This window comes from Mya arenaria, chromosome 14 (assembly GCF_026914265.1).
Source record: "Mya arenaria isolate MELC-2E11 chromosome 14, ASM2691426v1".
In the NCBI taxonomy this organism is placed as follows: domain Eukaryota; kingdom Metazoa; phylum Mollusca; class Bivalvia; order Myida; family Myidae; genus Mya; species Mya arenaria.
This window is the reverse complement of record NC_069135.1, coordinates 7,969,260-7,994,702: the sequence shown is the minus strand read 5'-3', so window position 1 is coordinate 7,994,702 and position 25,443 is coordinate 7,969,260. Positions and strand designations below refer to the sequence as shown.

The 25,443-nt window shown below is 36.5% G+C and overlaps 1 protein-coding gene across 1 annotated transcript in view; it reads right to left on the bottom strand.

The window, feature by feature from the left end:
• Window positions 1–1,406: 1,406 nt before the first annotated feature.
• Window positions 1,407–25,443, bottom strand: part of LOC128216514 (uncharacterized) — a 106,540-nt gene continuing 82,503 nt past the window's right edge. The window contains exons 20-22 of the mRNA XM_052923099.1: window positions 22,577–22,860; window positions 3,256–3,372; window positions 1,407–1,784 (exon numbers count right to left, since the gene is read on the bottom strand). Of these exons, the coding sequence (XP_052779059.1) occupies window positions 1,545–1,784; window positions 3,256–3,372; window positions 22,577–22,860 (641 nt within the window). The 3' untranslated portion in view covers window positions 1,407–1,544. The remainder of the gene's footprint in view (window positions 1,785–3,255; window positions 3,373–22,576; window positions 22,861–25,443) is intronic.

The window sequence follows — 25,443 nt, the reverse complement described above, 5'->3', positions numbered from 1 at the left end:
GTTTGTAAAAATTCCTTCACCCATTCTTGATTCATAAAAATCGTGGTTGCCACTTGGGGCGGGGCTTGTTTTCACTATATGTCTATACGGAAAACTTTGAAATATTATCTGCAGAAACCATTGGCCCGTTTTCAAAATAATTACACAGAAATGTTTCTTATGTGACCCTTTTGTGATTTTGTAAGTATTTTATCGTTGTACAGTTATTCAAGATATCAACTTCATGAAATTATTCACATTAATTATGTGCTCTGTGGTGACAGGTTATATAACTCCCAACTTTAATATTGTAAGAGTTATGACCCTTTGTAAGCTTTAAACATATACATAATTTTCATGTTTAATACGAGTACACCCGTTTAAAAAACGGGACGTATTGTAGTTGCGGCACACGGGCGTGCGTTTTGGCGCTTGGCGTTGGGTATGTTGTCCAAGCAATTACTTTAAAACCATTTGTCCAATCAGGTGAGCCTTTAATGGGCCGTGCTGGGCCTCTTGTTTACTATGCCATAACTGGACTTCATATTGTCCTCCAACGAACTTTAGTCTATTGTCTGTTCTAGCCATGTCGGTTCTATACAGCACTTCATAACATTATTTTGCCCTCTCTTGTGCAGCACCCCGGCACTAATTCACGTCCTCTTGATTCGACTGTTCAAACGTAATTTTATAACGTCAAAACAATTGCGACCTATAATACAAGTTTTATTGTTATATCTTTATAAGTTGTGCAATATTTTTCTAACGAGACCAAATAAGACTCTCAGAACTTTTCCTAGGCAAATTGCATCAGGCTCGATCTTCAGACTCTGAGACTTAACCCCATTATATATATATATAATATATCGGATTTAAACAACTTGGCAAAATATCTAGAATTCTTACCAAAAGCAAACTCAGACTGATTGACTTGCTTACTGAGTTACTTACTGACTTACTAACAATCAAGCTCTAGAGTTTTATGCTTCCCAATTGATCACAAATTACCATTCATCATTAAGACGGCGTTTCCTTTAAACCTCATAAAATATGGCTTGTCAAATGACGTAAAATTTAGCTAGGACAAGCCATTTTGAATGATTTTTAATAAACAAGGTAAGTAAAGTATTTTCTTGAAAGTACTTAATTCAGCCATACGCGGTTGACCTTGGTCATAGTCTTTTGATCTTCGATAGTATCATTTGCATTTCTGATTTACAGAAAGGTCTGGAGCTTCACTTATTATCATTCCAGTATTTACAGCCCTCCCAAGCAAATGCTAAAGCGATTGACTGCCCTAGCTATTCTTAAAATGTCCAATTGACACCTGCCGGTACCATAAGCAAGATCTTATAAAATTAACAGTTTTGACATTTTTGACTATTTAATTATAGTAGCTTAGGATATGAATGATGACCAAACAGAAATGAATTTATATTCATTATTGACATTTATTTTCAAAACAGCAATCTCCGATATTGTTCCAATATACGTTTACGTTTCATACAATTATATTCATATATTCATATTATATTAATATTTTGTCTTTTGCTGAGGCAAAGTGCTTATTTTTTTGACTCGTCCAGAAACGACGTGTCCACTTCCTCCTCTGTGAATCGAGTGTGGCCATTGATCCACTCGTAGAAGTTGCCCACATTCGTGAACATGGTGTAGTAGTGCGGGTTGTCGCATCCCCCAATTCCGAATGACACGATGCCGGTGAGAACCCACCTGAACTCTCCAACCGCCTCCATGAGCAGACCGCCACCGCTATCCCCAAAACATACGTCACCCACGCCGCGTTTCTGAAATTTGTTATTTAAAGCTTTTATTCAAAGGAAAAGCTGCAGCTGGAACATAAGCTTCACTGTTGGTGCAAAAATACAGGGTACAGCTGTATTGTACAAATGACTGATGTATTCTAGCTGTGACCACACACATTTATACAATTAGTCCTGGGAAATAAAAAATGGGGAAAAAATGCACAGAAATTTGGATTTGTGACATATTAGACATAACATTTAATATACTAAAAGTATAGAACAATGACATAGTGCAAAATGTGATTTTTGGGGTAAAATTTTGGAAAAGATAAAAATTAGAACTTCTGGAATTTGCCAATAACTGTGTCTAGTTTTGCAATAACATTACCCGAATTACTGAAATTAATATATTATAATATTATATGACAGTATTATAAACATTAAGTATAGAAACACCGTACTAGTGTAATATGAATTTTGGCGTAAAATGTTTGAAAAATTAAATGGAAACGAGATTTTCTGGAATTTGCCAAAAAATTGTCAATTAAATAACCAAAATAACTGTATTGAATAGTTATTATATTGCAGTAAAATGTACCTAAAGTATATAAACTACGTGATTTTGTGAAATGTGATTTTCGGGGTAAAATGTTTTAAAAAATAACTTTGTCAAATTTTGCAATACAATTACCAGATAACTGTATCTTATAGATATTGTACTACAGTATTACATACCTAAAGTAAAGAATTCACATATTTTGTGGAATGTGATTTTTGGAGTAAAATGTTCGAAAATTAAATTAAAATGAGATTTTCTGGAATTTGCCAAAAACTGTGTCAAATTCTGAAATAATATTACCATAATTACATTATCTAATATATATTATATTACAGTATAACATACCTTAAGTATGGATACATTGTATTGAGTTAAATGTGATTTTTGCGGTAAAATGTTTGAAAAAATTAAATAAACAACAATTTTGCAACAAAATTACCAGACTTGCTGTATTGAATAGATAATATATTATAGAAAAACATTCATTAAGTATAGAAACATCGTGTTCTATGCAAAGTGAGTTTTGGGGTAAAACATAAAAAACATAACAAAAAAGAATTTTGGGAATCAGTCGATATATTATATTATATTGATGTATAATATATTGCAAAAACCGAGCAATTGGGGTCACAGGAAAGCTGTGTTAAGTAAGCTTAACATACGACATTGTACATTCAAAAGTGAAAGTCGTGTTGGCACGACATTGGACATTCAAAATGAAAAATAGAACATAATTTGATCTTGTTTATTCTAATACTTCCATACACGGAATAAATAGAATACACAAGAGTATTCTAAAGAAATCTTGACAAATAAATACTAACCTATCATAGGGGAAAACATAGTTTATGTTATTGAGTCCAGTTTACTCACCATGCATATTACAGTAGGTTATTTAACAACAAAGTAACGAACTTAAAATACATATGTATGCTACACAGTCAAAGCACTTACAAGCTTCCCGGCACAGAACATGTTGTCTGTTAGTTCGACTTTTCGTCCTGCCTTTACCGGGGCCTCTTTTAAATTGTCTATGCAGTCCTCATTTGCCACATATGGCGTGTATATCTTCTGAAAAGCCAAAATTGCATACATTTTTATATGTCAATCAATCAATTAATAACAGCTGACTGTTGATACAGCAAATTAAATGGACGGCAGATAAAAATTATTGCCATTCTATTGGACTCAATATGATTTTGAACACTTAAAGTTCAAAATCATATTTTTAAATCAGCAGTGAGTCGTAATTGATTTGAATAAGGGGAATCGGTAGATTTTAACAGAGGCTGATAGACAAACACATTTTGCATGAACGGTTGACCTTTCGGCGGAGTTTCGCACTCACTCCCCTGGGTTATGCAAATGCAAAACACGAATTTAAACATCTCAATAATTTTCTTGATAAACACGACAATTATTACAACACATTAGAATAAAGTCATGAAAAGGGGGAAATGTTAGCGCGCTTCGTGGATTTGCGGCAGATCGTTCATACTGAATGAACGCACACAAAAATAATTAACTGAACGGAAAACCTTCACTGGAAGTTTAATTTGAATGCATTTTATTAGATTGCATTTAAAAAAAGTCCTTAATTTAATACCCTCGACTGAAATATGTTTAAAAGCCATTATGTAAACAGCCATGCGATAGAACTGTCGTATGAAATCAATTGTTCAGTTTTGGCCTCAAAAGGCAACGGCAACGTATTCCATTAACCAATAATCGTGAATACCGGACATGTGATTCTGGTCATAATTGTAATTATTAGCTCGAACGGCCGCCAGTAACGAGGCTTACCAATATGTTGAGAAATTTTCCTTCTATAATTATGCGATCAAAATTACGTTTTATATATATTTTAAAGATGCTTTCTAATTCAGATGGAACGTAATCATACTACTAAGGGTCCCGCAAAAGTGTCACCCCGTCTGCATGTCTGTCTGTTTGTTTGTCTGTCTGTTTGTCTGTCTGTTTGTCTGTCTGTCCGTCCGTCCACATAATTGTTATGTTTCTTTTCTCATTACCTATTGATCAGCCGTTCAAGATATCAAAATCAACTTCCTCACAGAAACACAACGCTCTTTTATGACAAATTAACAAATGATTAAATATTTTTAGCATTATGGCCCTGTGTATACTTTCTACCAACTCCTATGGTTTTGTTAATAACTTAAAAACCGTTCAAGATATTAAGACAGACAGACAGACAGACAGACAGACAGACAGACAGACAGACAGTTCAAACTTTCTTCACTTGTTCACAGTAATAATACACTCTTTAATTTTGTGCTCATATATTGACAGATTTATGGCCCTTTGTACACTCAGACTTACTTAACTTATGCTGAGATAATGTCACATTCATCTGGCCCTTTGTTAAAGGCCTAGTTTAAAGGCCTAGTTTAAGCCTTCTATAAAAAATATATCCAAAAAAAATAAAAATAAATAAATATGTGTACTGTACACAACTTCTGTGTATTGATCTTAATCTACTTGCCTTGATCCCTCTTATGAGATCTCCGATCCGAGTATCCTGCTGCGCAGTTTTGGAGGTTTTATTATAGAAATGGACTCTAAATGGCCCTGAGCCAATAAACGAATACACAGGAAATTGGCCCCTAATGTGACACCAGTGCACTTAAAGGAGATGCACAGCAGGCGATTACCATGCCAAACATCCCTTAAACTAGGCCGTTAAAGAGACCTGATAAGACAATGAGGCAATTAGATTAAGATCAATACACAGAGGTTGTGTACGATACATGCTTTTTTTGGGGGGGGGGGGGGGGGGGGGGGGGGGAGGGGGTCACTTATAGGAGGATTAAATAAGGCCTTAAACTAAGAAATTGTTACATTTTTATTGTTTTGTTATGAGCTTAAAAAGCGTTCAAGATATTGAGTTCAACTTTACATACTTGCTCAAACAAGTCAATAGTCGGAAATTAATACATTTGTCAAGGATGTCATGCCATAATAATACAAATTTACCTGCAACGGCAGTTGCCAATAACTTAAGAAAGTACCTTCAAATTGCACCCCCTTTAAAGGCAAGTTATACGATCTATGTTTTAGTGAGTTTATACAGGGTCGATCTGACAAATATACATTTTGACTACTATAATGACAAATGACAAGTCAATACGGAACAACTGACGAATAGAAACAACAAATAGCACGTCTACATTGACAAATGTAAGAGATATTTAGTACGATTGAGAAGCACATTGTGGGAATTACACGTCTGGACTTTTGGCAACGAATAGCCTCCATACAGGAGGGGGGTACACGTATTCTAAATCGGCAACGGTTTATGTGAGGATTTTGAATTTGAGGTGCAAGATGGCGGCGAAACGTTAAAACAAAGGATTTTTGGAACCTGTTCTCGCCTATTATAAGTTATATTTTTCCAAACCATAATGACACGCATAGTAGTCCGCCCGGTTAGCTCAATCGGTAGAGCGTTGGACTATGAACCGGACAACCCGGGCGGACCAGGCAGTCACTTCTGTTGTGATTAGTTATGCAGTCATTTCTACGACCCCTGGAATGTACAGAAGTTGCCAGTTCCTTGCAGAGCTGAAGGCACCTAGTACTGGTTAACCGCCTGATAGTCTGCCCAGGATAGGTGTGCGGTGGTTGAACTGTCACTCAGGGACCTTTCAATGTGCTCACGCCGGGACCCGGAGTATAAACTACTCACACCACCCACCAATTCAATCGGAACTTCTCGGCTAGTATCAAACAGATATGGTCTATCTCGAAGCTTGCCGGAGATGGCCGAGTTGTTACGATTGCCACCTTGCATTCTGCCCTACAATCTCCATGCTCTTTCGGCTTTTTATTTCAAGCCATTAGGTTACGGATGTCACGTAACAGAATAGAATGTGACGTAATACGTTATATTTAAGATATAATTAAGATTTAATTAAATGGATATGTGTCTACATACTGTATGTTTAGTAATGTAGGGCATATTTGATTGACATTTGAATATGAAAATGGTTGACAGCCGACCTGGTACCAATGTACAAAATGGTCATGTTAATTACAAAAACGTGTATTCTTGTGGTTGTAAAGCTGTCATATGTAAACAACAAATTAGTATAAAAGAGATGACTTGGGATGTGAAAAGGGGGAGTTGGCTTAGGCAAGGCAACAACGCGGCCTTAGGTCCTTAATGGACGGCAGTTAGGATGTGGGATTACCTTAAATGTCATGCTGTATTATATACTGATTATTATACTTAGAAAGAACGTTGAACAATAAAGACTTAGAACACTTGAACAGTTGTTGGTTGGTTACTGAACGAACTATCACGAAAGTTAAGTGAACAGTAGCGTTACGTGACACGTAAAAGTTTGGCGCCTGCTGACCGAAGATATTCAAGAACAGGGTTGACGTGGAACACAACGGCGAAGTACTGAAAACTATTGGATCACATTTGAAACGTAAAAGAAAAAGGTACATGATGACAACTGCGGTTCGAGTGACTATGGACATTGCAGCGCGACCAGGCCACGGGACAAAAGTTAGTGACGTTTTATTACTTTGTATTTCTTGCCTAGATATGACATGTGTTGCTATAATTTTGGGATATTTAACGGGGCAAAATTTTAAAGTTTTGGATAATAAATGCAATCAGAGCAAAGCTGTTTTTTTGAAAGAACCCCTAAGTAATCTAATTTCTGACTTAACAACGTTCCACATTATTAAGTACAATAAAACCATTTGATTTAAATAAGAATAAACTAAAGAATGAGTATTTAAGGTAACAAAGATAAAAATATTGAGAAATTCGATAAAAAAAAGTAAAACAGGTGTGAAAAAAACGTTGTTAAATGCAAACGAAGAATCATTTAAGTACATTATTGAATAACTAGATGAAAAAGAAAACTAAGTCATTTAAGGACATTAATTGAATAATTAACATGGAAAGAAATGTAATTAAAAGAATTTGAGTAAACTTATTTAGCAGGTCTAACATTAATGAAAGTTGCATAAATACAAAAAAAAAAATAATGACTTATACTCAGGGTTTAGTGCAAACACTGAAGATAATACAAAATGAAATATTTATTATGTCGAAGAAGGAGACAAATGGCAGGTTTCATTACTTCAGTTGTCATGTAACTGTAAATAATTGTCAAACACATCAGATAGGTAAATGAATTCAATGTTACCTGTAATTAATTTGACCTTAATGATATGAAATCATTAAACTTAAGTAAGGTTATAGTTGTGTAAATAATTGTAGTATTTTGTCAATATATCATTTTATATAATTTTGAGTAAATTGGTGATGGTTTTAAAGTTGTAAAAATCATATAAATAAATCATTGTTTGGATCATAGTAAGGTCTGAGAGAGAAAGCGTGCAAAACGAAAAGTAATTTCTTAGATGTCATTATATAAGTGTATCGCCTGAATACGGCAAGTAATTTTCAATTTCGAAATCACTAATAAAATTGTTTGTTAGGTAGTAAGTAATCTAATTAAATTATTTAAGTAACTCACAGATTAGTTTGGTAAAACTAATGAATCAATTATAAAGTTGTAAGTTATCAGATGATAAGCATGATGGTAACATGTTAAGCTAGAGTTTAGCTTTCTTATAACTATGAAGATGTACAAAGTTGTACAAAGATAAACAAAGATAGTGGTCAAGAAAGACCAGGTTTCTTAAAAGTGATTGGAGATGATACGTTCAAGATATTGAATTTCAACAAAATTGTTGGACTCCTGTGAAGTCACATTAGGGTGTGAGTTATTTAATAAATTAATTGAATCACTTATGTATTAGTTTTCTTAAAATAATGGAATAATTATGAGATTAAAAGTTGTCAAATGATAAACATACCGAATCTTCAATCTTGTTCGAAATATCTGTTAGATATCTGCTGATAAGCAGGACAGAACGGAAGTAATGCACATGTTGAATAAATGGGTGTTTTAGTGTGGTAAAGCTAACATATAAGCTTTGTAAAATATTGCATAAAAAAGGTTCTTAATAAAATAAAATGTTGTTCATGAAAAACAAAACGTTTCACAAAAAAAAACCCACTTAGGTCAAACATTCATTAAATCAAACATACGAATACTTACGCACAGATACAGTAATTAATTATCAATGGGGACACTTTCAAAATATAAGCCTGCTTGAACATATTAAGTTCATGGTAATAGCAACACCTATGTCAATGAAAGGTTTTAAGAAGTACAGGTAATATGTCACGTGATACGAACAGTCAATGTCAACATACTTCTTCAGCGGATATCGAGATAATATACCTAGTGGCGATATGGTGTTAAGTGGTCATCGGTGTTTCATAAAGGATCGAACTATATTCTGGTATTGCGTATGTGATGTGCTAACCAATTGGTTACACTTCGGAATATCCAGAGGAGCTAAGCACACATTCTCGTATGACCTGTGCTCGGCTTGACGTCACATGATCAAGTCTTTAGGACCGTGATGATTCCTGTGTGATGGACAACACCAACTTGAGATCGTTAGCATCTTCAATAACATGAACACTTGCACACATATATCTAAGTACACTTCAAGAATTAGCAGTCGTATAATGGCAGAACATTTCGAGTCGGTGGGGACATTCTACAATCAAACAACCCCTTGGCTATAAACTCTACATCTACAACAACAAGGCAGCAGCAACAACAACAACAACGATGATTCCCTGTCTTCAGAATGATAACATGAAAAGCAGTGCTACATCAAACATTGACTAAATACCAAATTTGACAACAGTTCTGTCAGTGTTAATTACTTGTACTCAATCTGCAGTGTTATTTTCTAATTGTTAACTATGTTTATTAATTACCTGAGGGCTAATTACCAATTAGTCTATATTATGTCAGACATTTTGACAAATAACGTGTCAGTTTACTTTCTATTGCTTACGAAAAGAAAATCTTGCATTAAAAAGGGACGGTATCTATACGTATCTATACAATTTGATATCATTGTTTGGGATTTAGGCGCACAGATTTTCTTTTGCGTATTTTTTGTCGAAAATACAACTTGATCATCATTGTTTGGGATTTAGGCACAGATTTTCTTTTGCGTATCTTTTCTTTGTCGGAATTACTTTTTTATTTTTTTATTATTTACCTGTTTGGGGTTGAGAAACATATTTACTTACGATTTTATTTATCTATTCAATTATAACCATTGTTTGGGGTTGACGCAAAGATTTTCTTAAAAATCTTGATAAAAAAAGGACGAATGTCACGTAACAGAATAGAATGTGACGTAATACGTTATATTTAAGATATAATTAAGATTTAATTAAATGGATATGTGTCTACATACTGTATGTTTAGTAATGTAGGGCATATTTGATTGACATTTGAATATGAAAATGGTTGACAGCCGACCTGGTACAAATGTACAAAATGGTCATGTTAATTACAAAAACGTGTATTCTTGTGGTTGTAAAGCTGTCATATGTAAACAACAAATTAGTATAAAAGAGATGACTTGGGATGTGAAAAGGGGGAGTTGGCTTAGGCAAGGCAACAACGCGGCCTTAGGTCCTTAATGGACGGCAGTTAGGATGTGGGATTACCTTAAATGTCATGCTGTATTATATACTGATTATTATACTTAGAAAGAACGTTGAACAATAAAGACTTAGAACACTTGAACAGTTGTTGGTTGGTTACTGAACGAACTATCACGAAAGTTAAGTGAACAGTAGCGTTACGTGACGCGGAATAAAAAAGTTATTGAAGGAAAACCTACGATCATTCAGATGTTTACAAAAGTGGGAAGCGAGATTTTGATACTTTAAAGGTCATTGTAGCTCAAAATACATACTTTTTGCAATGTTTTCTCCTTCAACATTATTCAAATGTGGTATTTTAATTATCTGACGCTTTCTTTGCTGTACATGAGCTTTCATGGTCAAATTGTTTGTGTTTAACCATCTATTTATAATGTGTGCTGATTGAAATTTGACAAGCATTTATAATTACAATGTAATAGCAAACTTTGCGACACATTGAACTTGTGACCTTTTTTTAATAAAATAATACCACCACATGTTGAATACTTTCTGTATAATTATATATAGGTTGGTCTGTTTGATTGTCCCTTCCTATTTTACAAATGTTTACAAAATAAGCTTCTTATACATATTCACTCTCCTTTGACAGTTTGACTTAAGGAACAAAACAATTGGTGTGATTAAAATGGCAACTTTAATGATATTAACCATGCCCCTCTATACCTCTCCTGTTGGTATGAACAGACCTCACAGTGATCTTAAACGGATAATCGCTTTGAACGGATAAGCGCGTTAGAGTTAGCGCTTCATGGGAATATTGACATTTTGAGCGGGACATTTAAGATCGCAAAATGAATTTCAATCTTTATATTAACAAGTTTTCTGCACACTTATTGTAATACAGTTGTTGTTGTTTTTAAAAATCATTAAAAAGGGTTTAATTTTTACATACGATCGTTCGCGTCACCGTATCAATAAATGTAACAGCGAAGTTCTATCCCTTTTTAACAGCTTCACACCAATGCAATTTTATCATTCTGCCTCACATCTTTCATTTAATGACAGCTCATGTAAATAAAGAATTTTGACATACTTAAGCCTTTACTAAAAAGTCATTATTTGCTGGCACAAGTTAAATAAAAATTGAGTCAATGAGTTAAGTGAGGTTACACCATTATAATCTATCAATTATATAACCCTTGAGGATATTTAGCTTTTATAAAATGTTGAAATATTGTCGACAAATCATATTAAATGTGACCCATGACGGGATAAGCAGCCCATAAAATGCTGTATATTTTCATTTTCAGGGTCAAGACTGATTTTACCCAACTGAGGCCACAGTCAAGGCTAGGAGTATGGTCCAATTTTTTCCTTCTTTATCTATATAAAGCGGCCATTTTGGATTGAGGGAAAAATGAGTCGTGTTTTGAGACCGCTCTTGCGTAACCGGATCGAACCGGCGCAGACGAAAACCGACGTTATCGCAGACGATAGTTTTATTCGTGAATGGGAGAGTTTACGTGGCGGGTTAAATAATACGGCAAACATGCTTAGACATGTACTCCGCTGTATAAATCAATACAAGCGCTATTAATTAGCAGACGAATTTTAACTGCCATTTAGTCCGCCCGGTTAGCTCGATCGGTAGAGCGTTGGACTCTGAATCGGACAACCCGGGTTCGATTCCCGGGCGGGCCAGGTCACTTCTGTTGTGATTGGTTATGAAATCCTTTCTACGACCATTCGCACTGTACCACTGCCCATGGCATGTACAGATATTGTCAGTTCCTTACAGAGGTGAAAGCACCTAGTACTGGTTCTGCCCAGGATAGGTGTGCGGTGGTCGAACTGTCACTCTGGGACCCTTCAATGTGCTCACGCCGGGACCCGGAGTATAAACTACTAACACCACCACCACTGCCATTATGACGGGATACGATACAACGGGCGACAGGGTGAAACCAGTTCAGACTTGTTTATATATTTCGAAGTATTGTGCAATCTTTTCCCCAGTTTATCAAATACTATACTTCATTATTAAATCGGAATCCGAGCAGTGAACATCACCGCTGAATAACACTATTGGTTTTACAGCTAGAAAAGTCGTCTAAATTAAGGTGAGTTTTTCACTAATATTTGCCTCAATTGTACAAATCGTCCAATCAGAAATCAGCATGTTATAGGATATTATACAATTCGCTCAGTCGCTGTTTAACCATCATAGAGTTAACATCGGTTACATAGGTAGTTTAGTAGAGCGTTTAAACCACTTATTAAAGGTAGTGTTTGCAAGCAGACGATACATTGCTCTGTGATATAGGCTAGTTTATATATTCAATGTGTGATTTAAACCAATGCAGTGCATTGAGTTAACTTTAAACGTACAACAAAGATATTGAAGTGTCTAAACATTTTATTTACATCATATTTACAGTAAATAATACATGATACATCATAATTATAATGCAATTTATTAAACATATATGTACAAGTATAGACAACATAGTTGGTCATTTATCATTAGTCAAAATCACTCGCTTTGACCCAGCTGTTAAATTTACGAGGGTAGTATTTCCACTTTACAAAATACTGTTGATTTAGTCCCTTGCCTTTCGTTTCCAATATTTTCTCAATTTTGAATGCACTGTTTTCATTATACGATGTCTTCTGAAGTTCACTTTGATAAAATGTTCCGGTAATATCTTCATCTTGTAAATCCCGTAGTCTGTAAACAGGTAATGCTCCTCTGTAATAACGTTTGTGCACTTTAAAAACTTCGCCAGTGTATGTCTCATCATACGCACGTGTAAACACATTTCGCAGGTGACTGATGCGGACAAAATCGCCCACTTTAAGTTTAAACTGTTTTAGTTTGGGTCCTTGTTTTTTAGACTTTGGATTCCGTGTAAAATATGTGGCCAGACGTACTTCTTCCTGATTTGAGACTTTTACGTCCATTGGTCGCATCCCAATTGTTCTATGATGGGTCTTATTATAACTGTCAGCGATGTCTTGTATCACTGGTAGGAATGTTGCCGTTTCTTTGTACGAAAAATAGCGCATGAGACGAGTTTTGATGGTTAGAATAGCTCGTTCCGACGTCGAGGCTTTTGTTTCGCTTTGAGTTGGGAAGTAGTGGATTTCTTCTTTCTTCATGAGATTTTGGACTTTCTTAGCTCTAAATTCTTGCCCTGAAAATATATAGTCTGATATTATTATATTTGTAAAATTACAATATGCGTAAACGTATCGAACAATTTCAAACAGTAAATTAAGATCTAGCGCGTTAAAAGACAAATTCCAATTCAAATATTAAATATGCATAATATACCTTTATCAGTAATCAGCTTGGTCGGAGAACGATTAGAAGTTGTAAATATTTTCTCAAACGCACGAGCAACTTCATCGCCGGTCTTGTATTTCAGCGGTTGTAACCAAACGTACTTTGAGAATGTGTCAATCACCAACAGGATGTATTTGAAACCCTGGTTCCAATCAGCAAACTTGACCATATCGATTAAATCAGCCATCCATAGATCGTCTTTACCGGCGCTCACGACATGGTTTCTTTGGAAGCGTCTTCTAGCAGGTTTATGAAGACTGTATGATTCTTGATCATGCAAGAACCGTCGTATTCGGTGCATACCAATGTTAAACTTTCCTTCATTTTTCACCACCTTGTAAAGTTTTTGCGGTCCTGCAAATGCTGCTGCGTGTTCAGGGTTATAATATATGTTTTTTAAATAGTCCTTCCAATCATCCATGCTTACAGTTCAGAGTCCACAACACAAATAAACATTCACTAATAAACGTATCTATTTATACATTTTCGTCTCCACTGGCGTCAGACTCCTCCCCACTTTCTTTTTCTTCATCTTCGGACGATTCCAAATCAAATAAATCCTCAAAATATTTCCTGTGTTTTCTAATAACTTTTGTCGCGGCTGAAGTGGTGCTATGTCCTTTAGAAATCAGTTTATCTACTTGAGACATAATTTGCGTGTGCAATCTACTGTTTCTTAGTGGCAAAATGTAGCGATCTATCAGAGATGTGTATAAGCCCAAAAACCCTTTCTCATTATAGGGTTGTATGCGGTCATCTGCTGATTCTTTCGCTTCGTCACTTTCCTCGCCATTGTCGATTAATTTGTTGTAAATTTGATCATATTTTCTCTCATTATGTGTCCGGGCTACTTTCCACAACTTTACATATCCCTCATTATCCTCTACAGGCTCCTCTTGCTCGCTATCGCTTATCTCTTCGTGGGGGCGTTTCTTAGACTCCCTGTGTTCGGGGCACCAACCATTTTTAACGTGTCTCTGCACGTCATGTGTGGTATCAAATAACTGCCCACAATCGTCGCAAGCTTGTCCTTTATCCATATTTTCTGGCTCTTCTGCGATGTTATCCGTTTGAGTACTCGTTGATGAATGACCCGTTTCTTGCAAATTTGCTTCATTTATAGTTTTTCCACCGGTCACGTGACTGATTGCATTTCCTTTTGTAGAAAAAACGCATTTCAATCTTGCATTTTCTTGTGTAAACGGCTTTAAATCCACCAATAAATGTCCGTAAGGATACTTTGTAGCCTTTGAAAACTGTTTCATGAATATGTCAGATTGCCCGGGATACATTTGTCTGGCCAATGTCATCACTGATTGTTTATCGACGGGGTTATTAAATAAGACTAAATAATGACAATTTCGGCGCTGAGTCGGGTCTTTGTTTCCAAATAAATTCTGGTTGATTGAGATCACGGACAGGGACCTGTGGTGAGAACTCTCTGTGAACAAATCTGTGACCCGTTTGTCCCTGCCAGCTTCGGAGAATAAATCATCCAATATCAACAAGTTGTTGATTCTTGAATCAAAGAAATCATCGTCTTCCAGATCGGTGGGAATTCCTTGCACAAACTCCACTCTCGGTAACACGGTCTCCTTGATAATCGAGTACAGCGGTTGCCATCTTTTGTAAAGCCAGACTATGCGTTGAACATTTGGCTGTATATTTGTACTATGATTCTGCAACAATTCTTTGACCATTGTCGTTTTTCCACATGCCGTTGGCCCGGATATCATCATTGTGAATGGATGTTGAAACAGAACATTTTTGTTTCCCTCTGGTGGTGGAAGTGAAGATGAAAACGCTCCCAAATGTTCTCCTAAGTGCGCTTCCGGTGGTGGTGCTTGCGCTCCACTATGCGCTCCTCGTGATCCTACATGCGCTCCGAAATGCGCGCCTCCATGCGCTCCTTGCGCTCCTACATGCGCTCCGAAATGCGCGCCTCCATGCGCTCCTGGCGCTCCTACATGCGCTCCGAAATGCGCGCCTCCATGCGCTCCTGGCGCTCCTACAGCCGATTCTTCATGCGCTCCTGGGTGGAAATAAATCTCTTTATTTTCATAATGGAACTGTTTCCGGTGTCTCAACATATTATATCTACTGCAAAATGACTTGTTACACACTGGGCAAGTAATGTTTTCCATGTTGACTCTCTGGTGGCTTACTTCAGAATGATGTGGTGTTACCCGACCCCTATTTATATCCATATCTTTACCTTTTAGCCAATCAAATGCATTCATTTAGAACGAAATGAGTATAAAGATGTTTGAAATCACATAAAATTTCATTTCTATTCTGTGAGTCGAATCGATAAGAGGAATATTAGAAATAAAATAAGGTAAATAGGCATGCTTTTATTTGTTGTCTCGCCTGGCTTTATGTAGTCTCGCCTGGCTTTTTTGTTGTCTCGCCTGGTGTCTTAGTGATGGTTAAACACGAAACAAATGCTGAAATATATGTTTTTTTTAATTGTATTCGATGTATATAAACTCGAGACTAATCACACATCCTCATTATATTTTCAGACCATGGCATCTTACACGTGTGAAACGTGTGGGGCTCGTTTCCCGAAACTAAGCCAACTACTACAACATAGGCGAACGATGAATCACTGGAAGCACAAGTGCCAATCCTGTAAAAAGTCATTTTCAAGAAAACAGAATTTAGACAGGCATCTTCAAAAACACAACGACGAAAACAACCATCATTGTCCAGAATGTCTCAAAGTATTTACTAGAGAGGACGCTCTTAACGAGTATTTACACAAAGCGCATGGCGGGGCAGGTGGAGTGAAACGACCATCTAATGATCAGGAAGGTAGTGGGGCAGCTAAACGAAAGAAGTTGGATGAAGATCCATCCGCTCATTACGACATTGAGAAAGTTAGTGAGCGAAAGATTGAAAAATTTCGTTCGACTGCCAGTTATTACAGAATACGCGTGAACGATGTGGAAATTACAGATTTGCCGAATATACTCAAGTATCTACGAACACTTTTTCAGGACATCATAAACAGAATGACTGATGAAATAGCATCGAGCGATTTAGTTAGGCTTTCATTGGACAACCCAGAGCTAGACTTCCCAATTGTGTTACCGTTTATGAAAAAAATCAGCCCTGACAGTTGATCGAATTCTGTCAGAGATTGAGAGAGTACTTCAATCCTATGAACAATTTGTTGTGGATGAAACATTTGGAATTGAACTCGTTCATGTGCACATGTCCACTGGAAGTGGTTACAAAATGAAACCAGTAGTGGACATTACAAAAATGTTAGAAAATAAACGAAGTGTTATACAGATAAGGAACACAGATGAGTTATGCTGTGCGCGTGCCATAATAACGGCCATCGCTCGCCATGAAAATCACCCACAGTGGAATAGCATTAGGCGGGGTCGTAAAATACAGGGACAACTGGCCGTGGAACTTCATAGGAAAGCTAGTATTCCTCTAACAAAGTGTGGACTAGACGAAGTGAAAAAGTTTCAAATTGCTGTACAAAAGTACCAGATATGTTTTATCCAAGGACCATTTTAACGCCATCGTATTTAGTGGTCCAGAAGGGGGTGTGCCGATTTATTTGTATCTGCATGATGGTCACTTTGATGTCATAACAACAATGACTGGATTTCTTAACAGAAATAACTTTTGCACAGTGTGCAAGAAAGGGTACCAACATCAAGAAAGGCACACATGTAATAACCCGTGTCATTTCTGTCGAAATCTACATACAAACAAAGAAGAGGATTGGAAACACTGTACAACATGTAACTGTAAATTTATAAACGAAGACTGTTTTGACCTTCATCTAAAAAAATCTGAAAATGGAAAATCTACGTGTGAGATGTATCACAGATGTAACAATTGCGACCAGCTTATCAACCGATCAAAACACAAGCGGGACCATATGTGTGGCGAGACCTATTGTAAAACATGTAAGGACTACGTCATGGAAGATCACAAGTGTTATATGCAGCCGGCTAACGAAAACGACAACAGTGACAATAAAAAGAAACCTAAAGAGACACAGTATATTTTCTTCGACTTCGAATGCACTCAGGATACCATCGTACAGTGCAATGATGGCTATTTACCAGGAGAAGACAGATGTATAAATTGTGCAAAATCATGGTGCGGGTCGATGGAACACACTCCTAATCTTTGTGTGGCACACAAGGTATGCAGTCTCTGTATCAGAAAAGAAATACAAACTGACTCTGAATGTTTGAAATGTGGGACTAATATCAAAGTATTTTCAGGACCTGATACAACAAAATTGTTTTGCCAATGGCTTTTCTCGGAACCGAACTTCGGCACCACCGTTATATGTCACAACTTCAAGGGCTATGACAGTTACCCTATATTACAATATCTGCACGATAACGCCATTCTGCCAGACGTTATCACGACAGGCTCAAAGTATATGTCTATCACAGTGTCCAAGTGCAAGATAAAGTTCATTGATTCCATTAATTTCATACCCATGGCTTTGGCAGACATGCCTGGAGCTTTTGGTGAAACAGAACTGGCCAAAGGATACTTTCCACATTTGTTTAACCGTAGAGAAAATCAAAATGTCGTCCTCGACCACCTTCCTGATATGAAGTACTATTGTCCAGATGGAATGAAACCAGAAAAACGCCAGAAATTCTTGACCTGGTATAAACAACATGAGCATGACACATTCGACTTTCAGAAGGACCTCTTACGTTACTGTCAGTCCGACGTTGATATTTTAAGAAAATGTTGTTTGACTTTTAGAACACTATTCATGAAACTGACCACGAGGGATAATAATCGAGGCATTGATCCATTTGAAAAATGCATAACCATAGCATCAGCATGCAATCTTGTGTATAGGACACTGTTCCTAGCACCGGAAACGATTGGTATCATTCCTGCCCACGGTTATCGACCCGAAGAAAAGCAGTCAGTCATGGCCTATCAGTGGCTGTCCTACATAGCAAACGAAAAGGCGATTTTCATTCCACATGGTCGAAATGTAGGCGAGAAGTCTATAGGTCCGTACAAAGTGGACGGATATTATGAAGACGATGGAGGTCGTCATGTTTTAGAATTCCACGGTTGTTTCTGGCACGGTTGTCCCAAATGTTACTCACAGTCTACTGTCAATCCTGTGAGTGAAATGTCCATGGGGGATTTGTATACCAGAACCATGGAAAAGAAACAGTTCATAGAATCGGAAGGATATTCATATACGGCATTATGGGAGTGTGAATTTAAGCAACAGTTACAGGTCAATGACACCATGAAGAAATTCTTAGACAATCTGGAAATAGTAACTCCCTTAGAACCACGAGATGCATTCTACGGCGGTCGTACCGAGGCATTTAAATTATACGAGAAAGCCACTGCAGACAAACAATTGAAATACTATGACGTTACATCCTTGTACCCATACATAAACAAAACCGGGAAGATTCCTCTCGGACACCCAGAGATTATTACAGACAATTTCCAAGACATTTCGAACTATGAAGGCCTCATTAAATGCAAGGTATTGCCACCTAGAAATCTCCATATACCCGTCTTACCTATGAAGTGTAATGGAAAGCTGATGTTCAGTCTATGTCGCCTGTGCACTGAGACCTATCAACAAGATAAATGTACGCATAGTGACACTGAGCGATCATTCGTGGGTACATGGGTGACCGATGAGATTAAGGAAGCTGTTTCACAAGGGTATATCATTCAAAACATATACGAAATCTGGCACTTTGACGAGATTTCACAGTATGATTCTGTATCCAAATCGGGCGGAATATTCACGGATTATGTCAACACATTTTTAAAGGTGAAACAGGAAGCGAGTGGTTGGCCTAAATGGTGTGTAACTGAAATGGACAAACAAAGATATATTAAAGAATATTACCAGAAAGAGGGCATTTTACTGGATTATGATAAGATCAAGAAGAACCCGGGTCTGCGCTCACTCGCCAAGTTGATGTTGAACTCATTTTGGGGAAAGTTTGGGCAACGTACTAATTTGACGCAGACAACGCTCACAGATGACCCGGCTATCTTTACCGACATGATGACATCGGATCAACAAAAAGTACAAAATGTACGTTTCATTAATGACAACAGAGTACAGATTGACTGGGTATATAACAACGATTTCGTGGAAGCCTCTTGTCGAACAAATACGGTAATTGCGGCATACACCACAGCACAAGCTCGATTAAAGCTCTACAGTTATTTAAAGTCTTTGGATACACGAATGGCCTACTGTGACACTGATTCGTTGGTATTTACAACACGCCCGGGGAAATGGGAGCCCCCTCTCGGTGACTATTTGGGAGACCTAACTGACGAAGTCCCTGGAAATAGCATCACAGATTTTGTAACCGGCGGGCCCAAAAACTATGCCTATAGGCTGGATTGTCCAGACGACGCTGGGCAAACTTCCATTTGTAAAGTGCGTGGAATCACATTAAACTTTAAGAATGCTCTAGACATTAACTTTGATACTGTGCAAAAAATGGTGGCATGTGGAGATAAAGTAAATCCAATAACTGTCGTTGATACAAATAAGATTGTTCGGAGTCCTGAAAATTGTTGTATCATTACAAAAACCGAATATAAAGACTATAAAATTGTGTTTGATAAACGCGTCATTGGAAATGCGTACACAACCTCACCCTATGGATATTAAACTATGAAAACCCTTTGCTGTATATACATATGTACATATCAAGTATTTGTATTATAATTTTATATTATTTATAACGTTTTATATGTCACGTTGTTATTTCATTTAATGTGTTGTCATACAAATGGTAAAATGTCTTGTTTTAATATTGCTATATATATTGTTATGCATATATGTAAATAAAAGTATCAATATGATTCAAGTTTTGTTCTATTCATACACTTTCAAATGTTTACATACCGATGTACCAGACCGTGTTAACCTCATTTGACCTCAATAATAAACACCACCAACAATACTATGAATGGGTTTTAGCCTAGTTCTCACGTATGTACATTCCTGAGCGATGAAGTGTTAACCTCACAACGCTGGTAGCTTTACTAACGTTCACCGTTGATTTAAGCAGTTAGTTATCTGTGTGCTGATTTAAACAGTTAGTCGGCTGTTGTATGCTGTATCTTATTCAAGTTTGACAGAATTATTGTTTATGCTTTAATAAAATGGAATTGTACAATCGATTGAAATACATAAACATGTCTAAACTGGTTTCACCATGTCGCCCGTTGTATCGTATCCCGTCATAATGGCAGTTAAAATACGTCTGCTAATTAATAACGCTTGTATTGATTTATACAGCGGAGTACATGTCTAAGCATGTTTGCCGTATTATTTAACCCGCCACGTAAACTCTCCCATTCACGAATAAAACTATCGTCTGCAATAACGTCGGTTTTCGTCTGCGCCGGTTCGATCCGGTTACTTTTCATTTATTTGCGTGCCACATCCACAAGTCTATCCGAACTTGTTCAGAACGAATTGCCTACTACAGTGACTCTTTCTTTACATGTCTTGAATTTTACAATTCAGTATAAAAACAGTGAAATCGTATCAAGTAGAACACCATTATGTTCTAAATAAACAAATACCTCGTATTCCTGATGTCGAAACGTATAAACAGTGTACAAAATGTAAGGAAATACAAATTTGCCGCTTTGTTTATATTGTTTTTAATGTCAACGCTGAATAAATAAACGCCTCCCTAATAGTCTTCACTAGTAATAGCATACTAGCATATGCCTGAACTGTGGTCGCGGGTGCCTCCCTTACAATTTTTAGAAATTATTCTGTTTGAACGGATCAATAAATTATGGAAATGAAGTTAATACTGCACTCCGTCCATTTTGATTTAAAAGCGAGAATTGAATTTATATGCGAACGTTCCACAATGCGCATGCGTTTTACTTTAGTAACATTTGCATAATAAGTAGGTCGCCCAAACTACTACGCCGATGATTCGTCATGGGCATTCATGCGAAAATGAACGTCACTTTATTTGTAAAGAAAAGGACAAGAGAGTTTATATAAAAAACAGATATAGGGAGTACCCCCAACCCCTCTGCAGACAGTTTATACCATATAATTTTCAGTGCTGAGGGAGGGGCGCATGTTAAAATATTTCGCCCTTATAAATAATTACGACCCCTCTTACTCCAATTCCTGGAGCCACCACTGGACCACTTTTAGCACTTGAGCTGTATATGTTTTACATTTAAAAAGCGGTGGTATTTTTATGGTTATTCGTATAGAGGGACCCTTCCACGTCATTTTTATGTCAGGATTGTCCAACTTTTGACTAAGTTCTGGCGTTAACAGCAAATATGTGTGTATTCCAGCAGGCTTTCATGTCTACCTTTTAATGACATACTTTGTCACAGATGGGACAATGTCAGAAGTTGGACAGTATGGTATTTAACGACTAGTTCATCAAAAGCAAATAGATGAATCCAGCCGGAGCAACAATGAGTTTTGACTCGTACGATCAACATGTACACACATTTATGCATCTGTCTAAATATATTTGAAGGTATTTTTTTTAATCTGATTTTTAATGATTAAGAATGGGTGGAGTGAGCGAAGCGAACAACAGGCGGCAGTTACGACAGGACCCATCTTATTTGACCCCACCCCTTTAAAAAAAATAAAAAAATAAAAAATAAAATAAATAAATAAATAAATAAATAAATAAATAACTTTACGAAAAAATAAAAATGTTAAGGCCCTCGTACGGACGATGGTGTTTTTGTTAAACTCGTAAAAACTTATTTTTCAACCAATTTTCTCCAAATACATTCACTTGCATTCGTCTTAAAATATGATAATTCAATATAGAAAATGTACATCTTCAAAACATTTCCATCAACAAAATAGCTATTTCAAGACAGAAAATCCGACAAGCTCCGAGAAGGCCTACTGGTAGACAATTCATAATTTCCATCGGAGTCGGTGTGTTCGTCAAAATTTCGCTCGTTTCGTCAAATTACACAAACGAAATATCATGCAGCCTGAAGCAATATATAAAACAAATGGTAATATCCAACTAACTGTTATAATGACATGGTAGCGATTTTGGAATATTTTTTTTGCGTTTGAGTTGGTTGTTACCTTTATTGCCTGCGACATTTTTCATGCTCTGTCATTTGTTTAAATTGCCAAAACGAGCGAAATTTGTTGAAAACTCAGATTCCGATGGCGTGGCAAATAGAGTTGGTCCTGTCAACGTTACTGACACATGTGGAGCGAACGATCTTTTCTTCATCATAAAATTGTTTCGAATGAGTAGCAGTATTTGGACATTTAAACACTCACGAAAATTGAGATTCTTAATGATAAATTAAATTTAGGTAGTATTATAATAAATGATACAATACCCTTAAACAATAATTACCTGAAGTCTGTCTGGCAAATTTCCATTTCCAAACCTTGACAGTCTTCCACATCCAGCGACCCTTCCCGGAGATATGCTACTCCTTCTATTTTCCAAAAACCTTCGATTGTTGTATGTCGCATCTTCAAGGCACGCTGGTCTAATGTTTGACGAATATTTTAGCGGCTCATCAAGTTCGATCAATGCGATGTCGCTATCATAGGATGCAGACTTGTTGAAATCCTCATGAATAATAAACCTTTTAAATGACTTGATTACGTCAGATGTAAAGCATCGGGTACTGGCTGAAAAAAAAAATAAAAACAATAAGACCAGACACGTCTTCTGTATTCAAACTATTACCTACTAGATCTAGATAGTTAATTTATTATTAATGTATTTGTTACATAATGGGCAGATAACTGTGTATTGCTGTGCCATGCAAATTGTACAGTGACTTTATATTTAGTTTGATTTAAACACCCATATCAATTAATTCTAGCTGTGTGTGACACGCGACGCTGTCGATGGTGGGGCATCTTACTACTGATGGGAGATTTCTGTTTCAGAGTCGGATGCTGTCTGGGAAGTAAAAAAAAATCTGGTGACACACACAGTGCCTTGATGACAAAGGCTCATTAAAGTCACAATAAATAATTTCAAATAGCCAAAAATATATTTTATACATACTTGAACATGTATATCACCAAAGTAATACATTGCCATAAACATAAAATGATAGTTGACAAAATTCAAAAATATCCTATACTGTAATATGAAGCATTTTCGTCGTTTACTGTTTCTATCGACAGGAATACTGGTTTAACGTGTATATAACGGGCCACTGCATCTATGAGCCAGGTATTTTGTTTGTAGCTTACGAAGAAGTTATAATTTTCAACGAGAATTGGTCTTTGTTTACATTTTCGCCGGGCGAACATTCTTCACTTGTTTCATATTACAGGTATTTTTGAATTTTGTCAAATCTCATTTTATGTTTATGGCAATGTATTATTTTGATGATATACATGCTCAAGTATGTATACAATATAATTTTGGCCAGTTGAAATTATTTATTGTGATTTTAAGGAGCCTTTGTCATCAAGCCACTGTGGTGACACAGTGTCCTTGCAAATGGAAAAAGGTAGGCGATTCCAAGACCTAGAAAAGAGTTGACTGGTGTTAACTGCGTGAAGGTGACGTCAACTAGGTTATATATTACACGAGACATCGTCGTATCCTTTCGTATGTTTCGTTGAAGTGTTGATTGTTTTCAGTGTTGATATGGTTTATGTAGTTAACGGTTTGTGGACGTTGATGACTGTACGTATATATTTGTTACTGAATCGATTTCTTCTAGAGTAAGTCAATGGGTGTTGTAAGGCTGGTTGCTTGGATTCTATTTATTTGTTATATACATTACGTGGCATCCACTGAAACAGTCCTTCCCAAATCATTTGAGGCCGTCCTAGCTTCTTGGGATGTAACTGTAAATCCGTGAGCCTTTCTTTGGAGGCCGTTCTGTCATTTCTTGGGGCGTCAGTCCATGACCAAGTTTTTCTCCAATCTCTGGGGCCGTCCATGTATTTCTAGGAATAGAATATCGTAGGCCAGTCATGCGTGAATCTTTGGAGGCCGTCAAGTTATTTCTTTGGACAGAATTCCTTGAGCCAGCCCTCCTCCCATTTTTGGAGGCCGTCCTGGCATTTTTATGATGGAATTCCATGGGCAAGTTTTTCTTTAATCTTTGGAAGCCGTCCGGGTACTTCTTGGGGCGGAATTCCATGACCAAGTATCTTCGAAGGCCGTCCATGTCTGTTAAGAGCGTGGACATCATCTCCAGAATTGATTTGGCTCTGATACAGCACACAGTCATCGGAAAAAGGCCATGCCTTCAGATTTTAACCACAATACCCTGTCTGAATGATATTTAGTATATAGGACTTATTTTGATGCAAAGCATCACAGACGCCGCGAATGTTTTTGAAACATGACTCAAAGGAACATATGCAGTTCACCAGCATACCAAGTTTGAGGAACCTGGATACAAGCATTTTTCAGTTATTGAACGAAATCGGATTTTCAGGTCAAGATCAACACGACCTTGATCTTTGGCCTACTTACGTCAACATAATTAGGGTGCTGGTAATGTTTGAGGGACCTCTGCCAAGTTTAATGTCTCTAGGACTAAGCGTTTTTCAATTATTGATAGAAAACTGCACATTTTCAGCAGTGGTCACAACCGCCCCACAGTTTCATTTGAAAAAAGCACTTATCGCAATTTCAAACATGCCATAAAACCGAAAGTAAATAATGATATTAATAATCAACGTTTCTAAGAAATTTGCTTATCACGTGACTTTCTTGTATAAAATGAATACCACGTCGCGTTATATATTTATCATTTTCATATTTTAACACTGTAGGTCGTTTGAATATTTTAAAACAAAGTAGTCATACTTTCACCGTTATTTTCATAAAATATTTCAAGTGAAGGCTTAATGATACTGATTAAAAGAAACTGTAGGTTATAAGACGAAAATAGGTCCAAGCCTATTGCATAGTTGGGTTACCTTCAGTTTTTACTTTATTGTATCATTGCTACTGTTATATGTTGTAAATTATCATTAAATTTTCAAGTTTACCGATTTATTCAAAATCAGATAATTTTTAATAAGCTAAACATCCTCCAAATATTTTTCCGAGTTTTTATGAATCGGGTCCTAATTAAATGTTAGGTTTGTAATAACAGTATAAGATGTAGGCTTTTTGCGTCTTGATAATACTTTTAACTTTAATCTGTTTATACAATTGTTTGTTCATAAAGGTTGATTTTTATCAAACCTATTCCTTTTTTTTAAAAATAATAATGTTGGCTGGTCCATTTT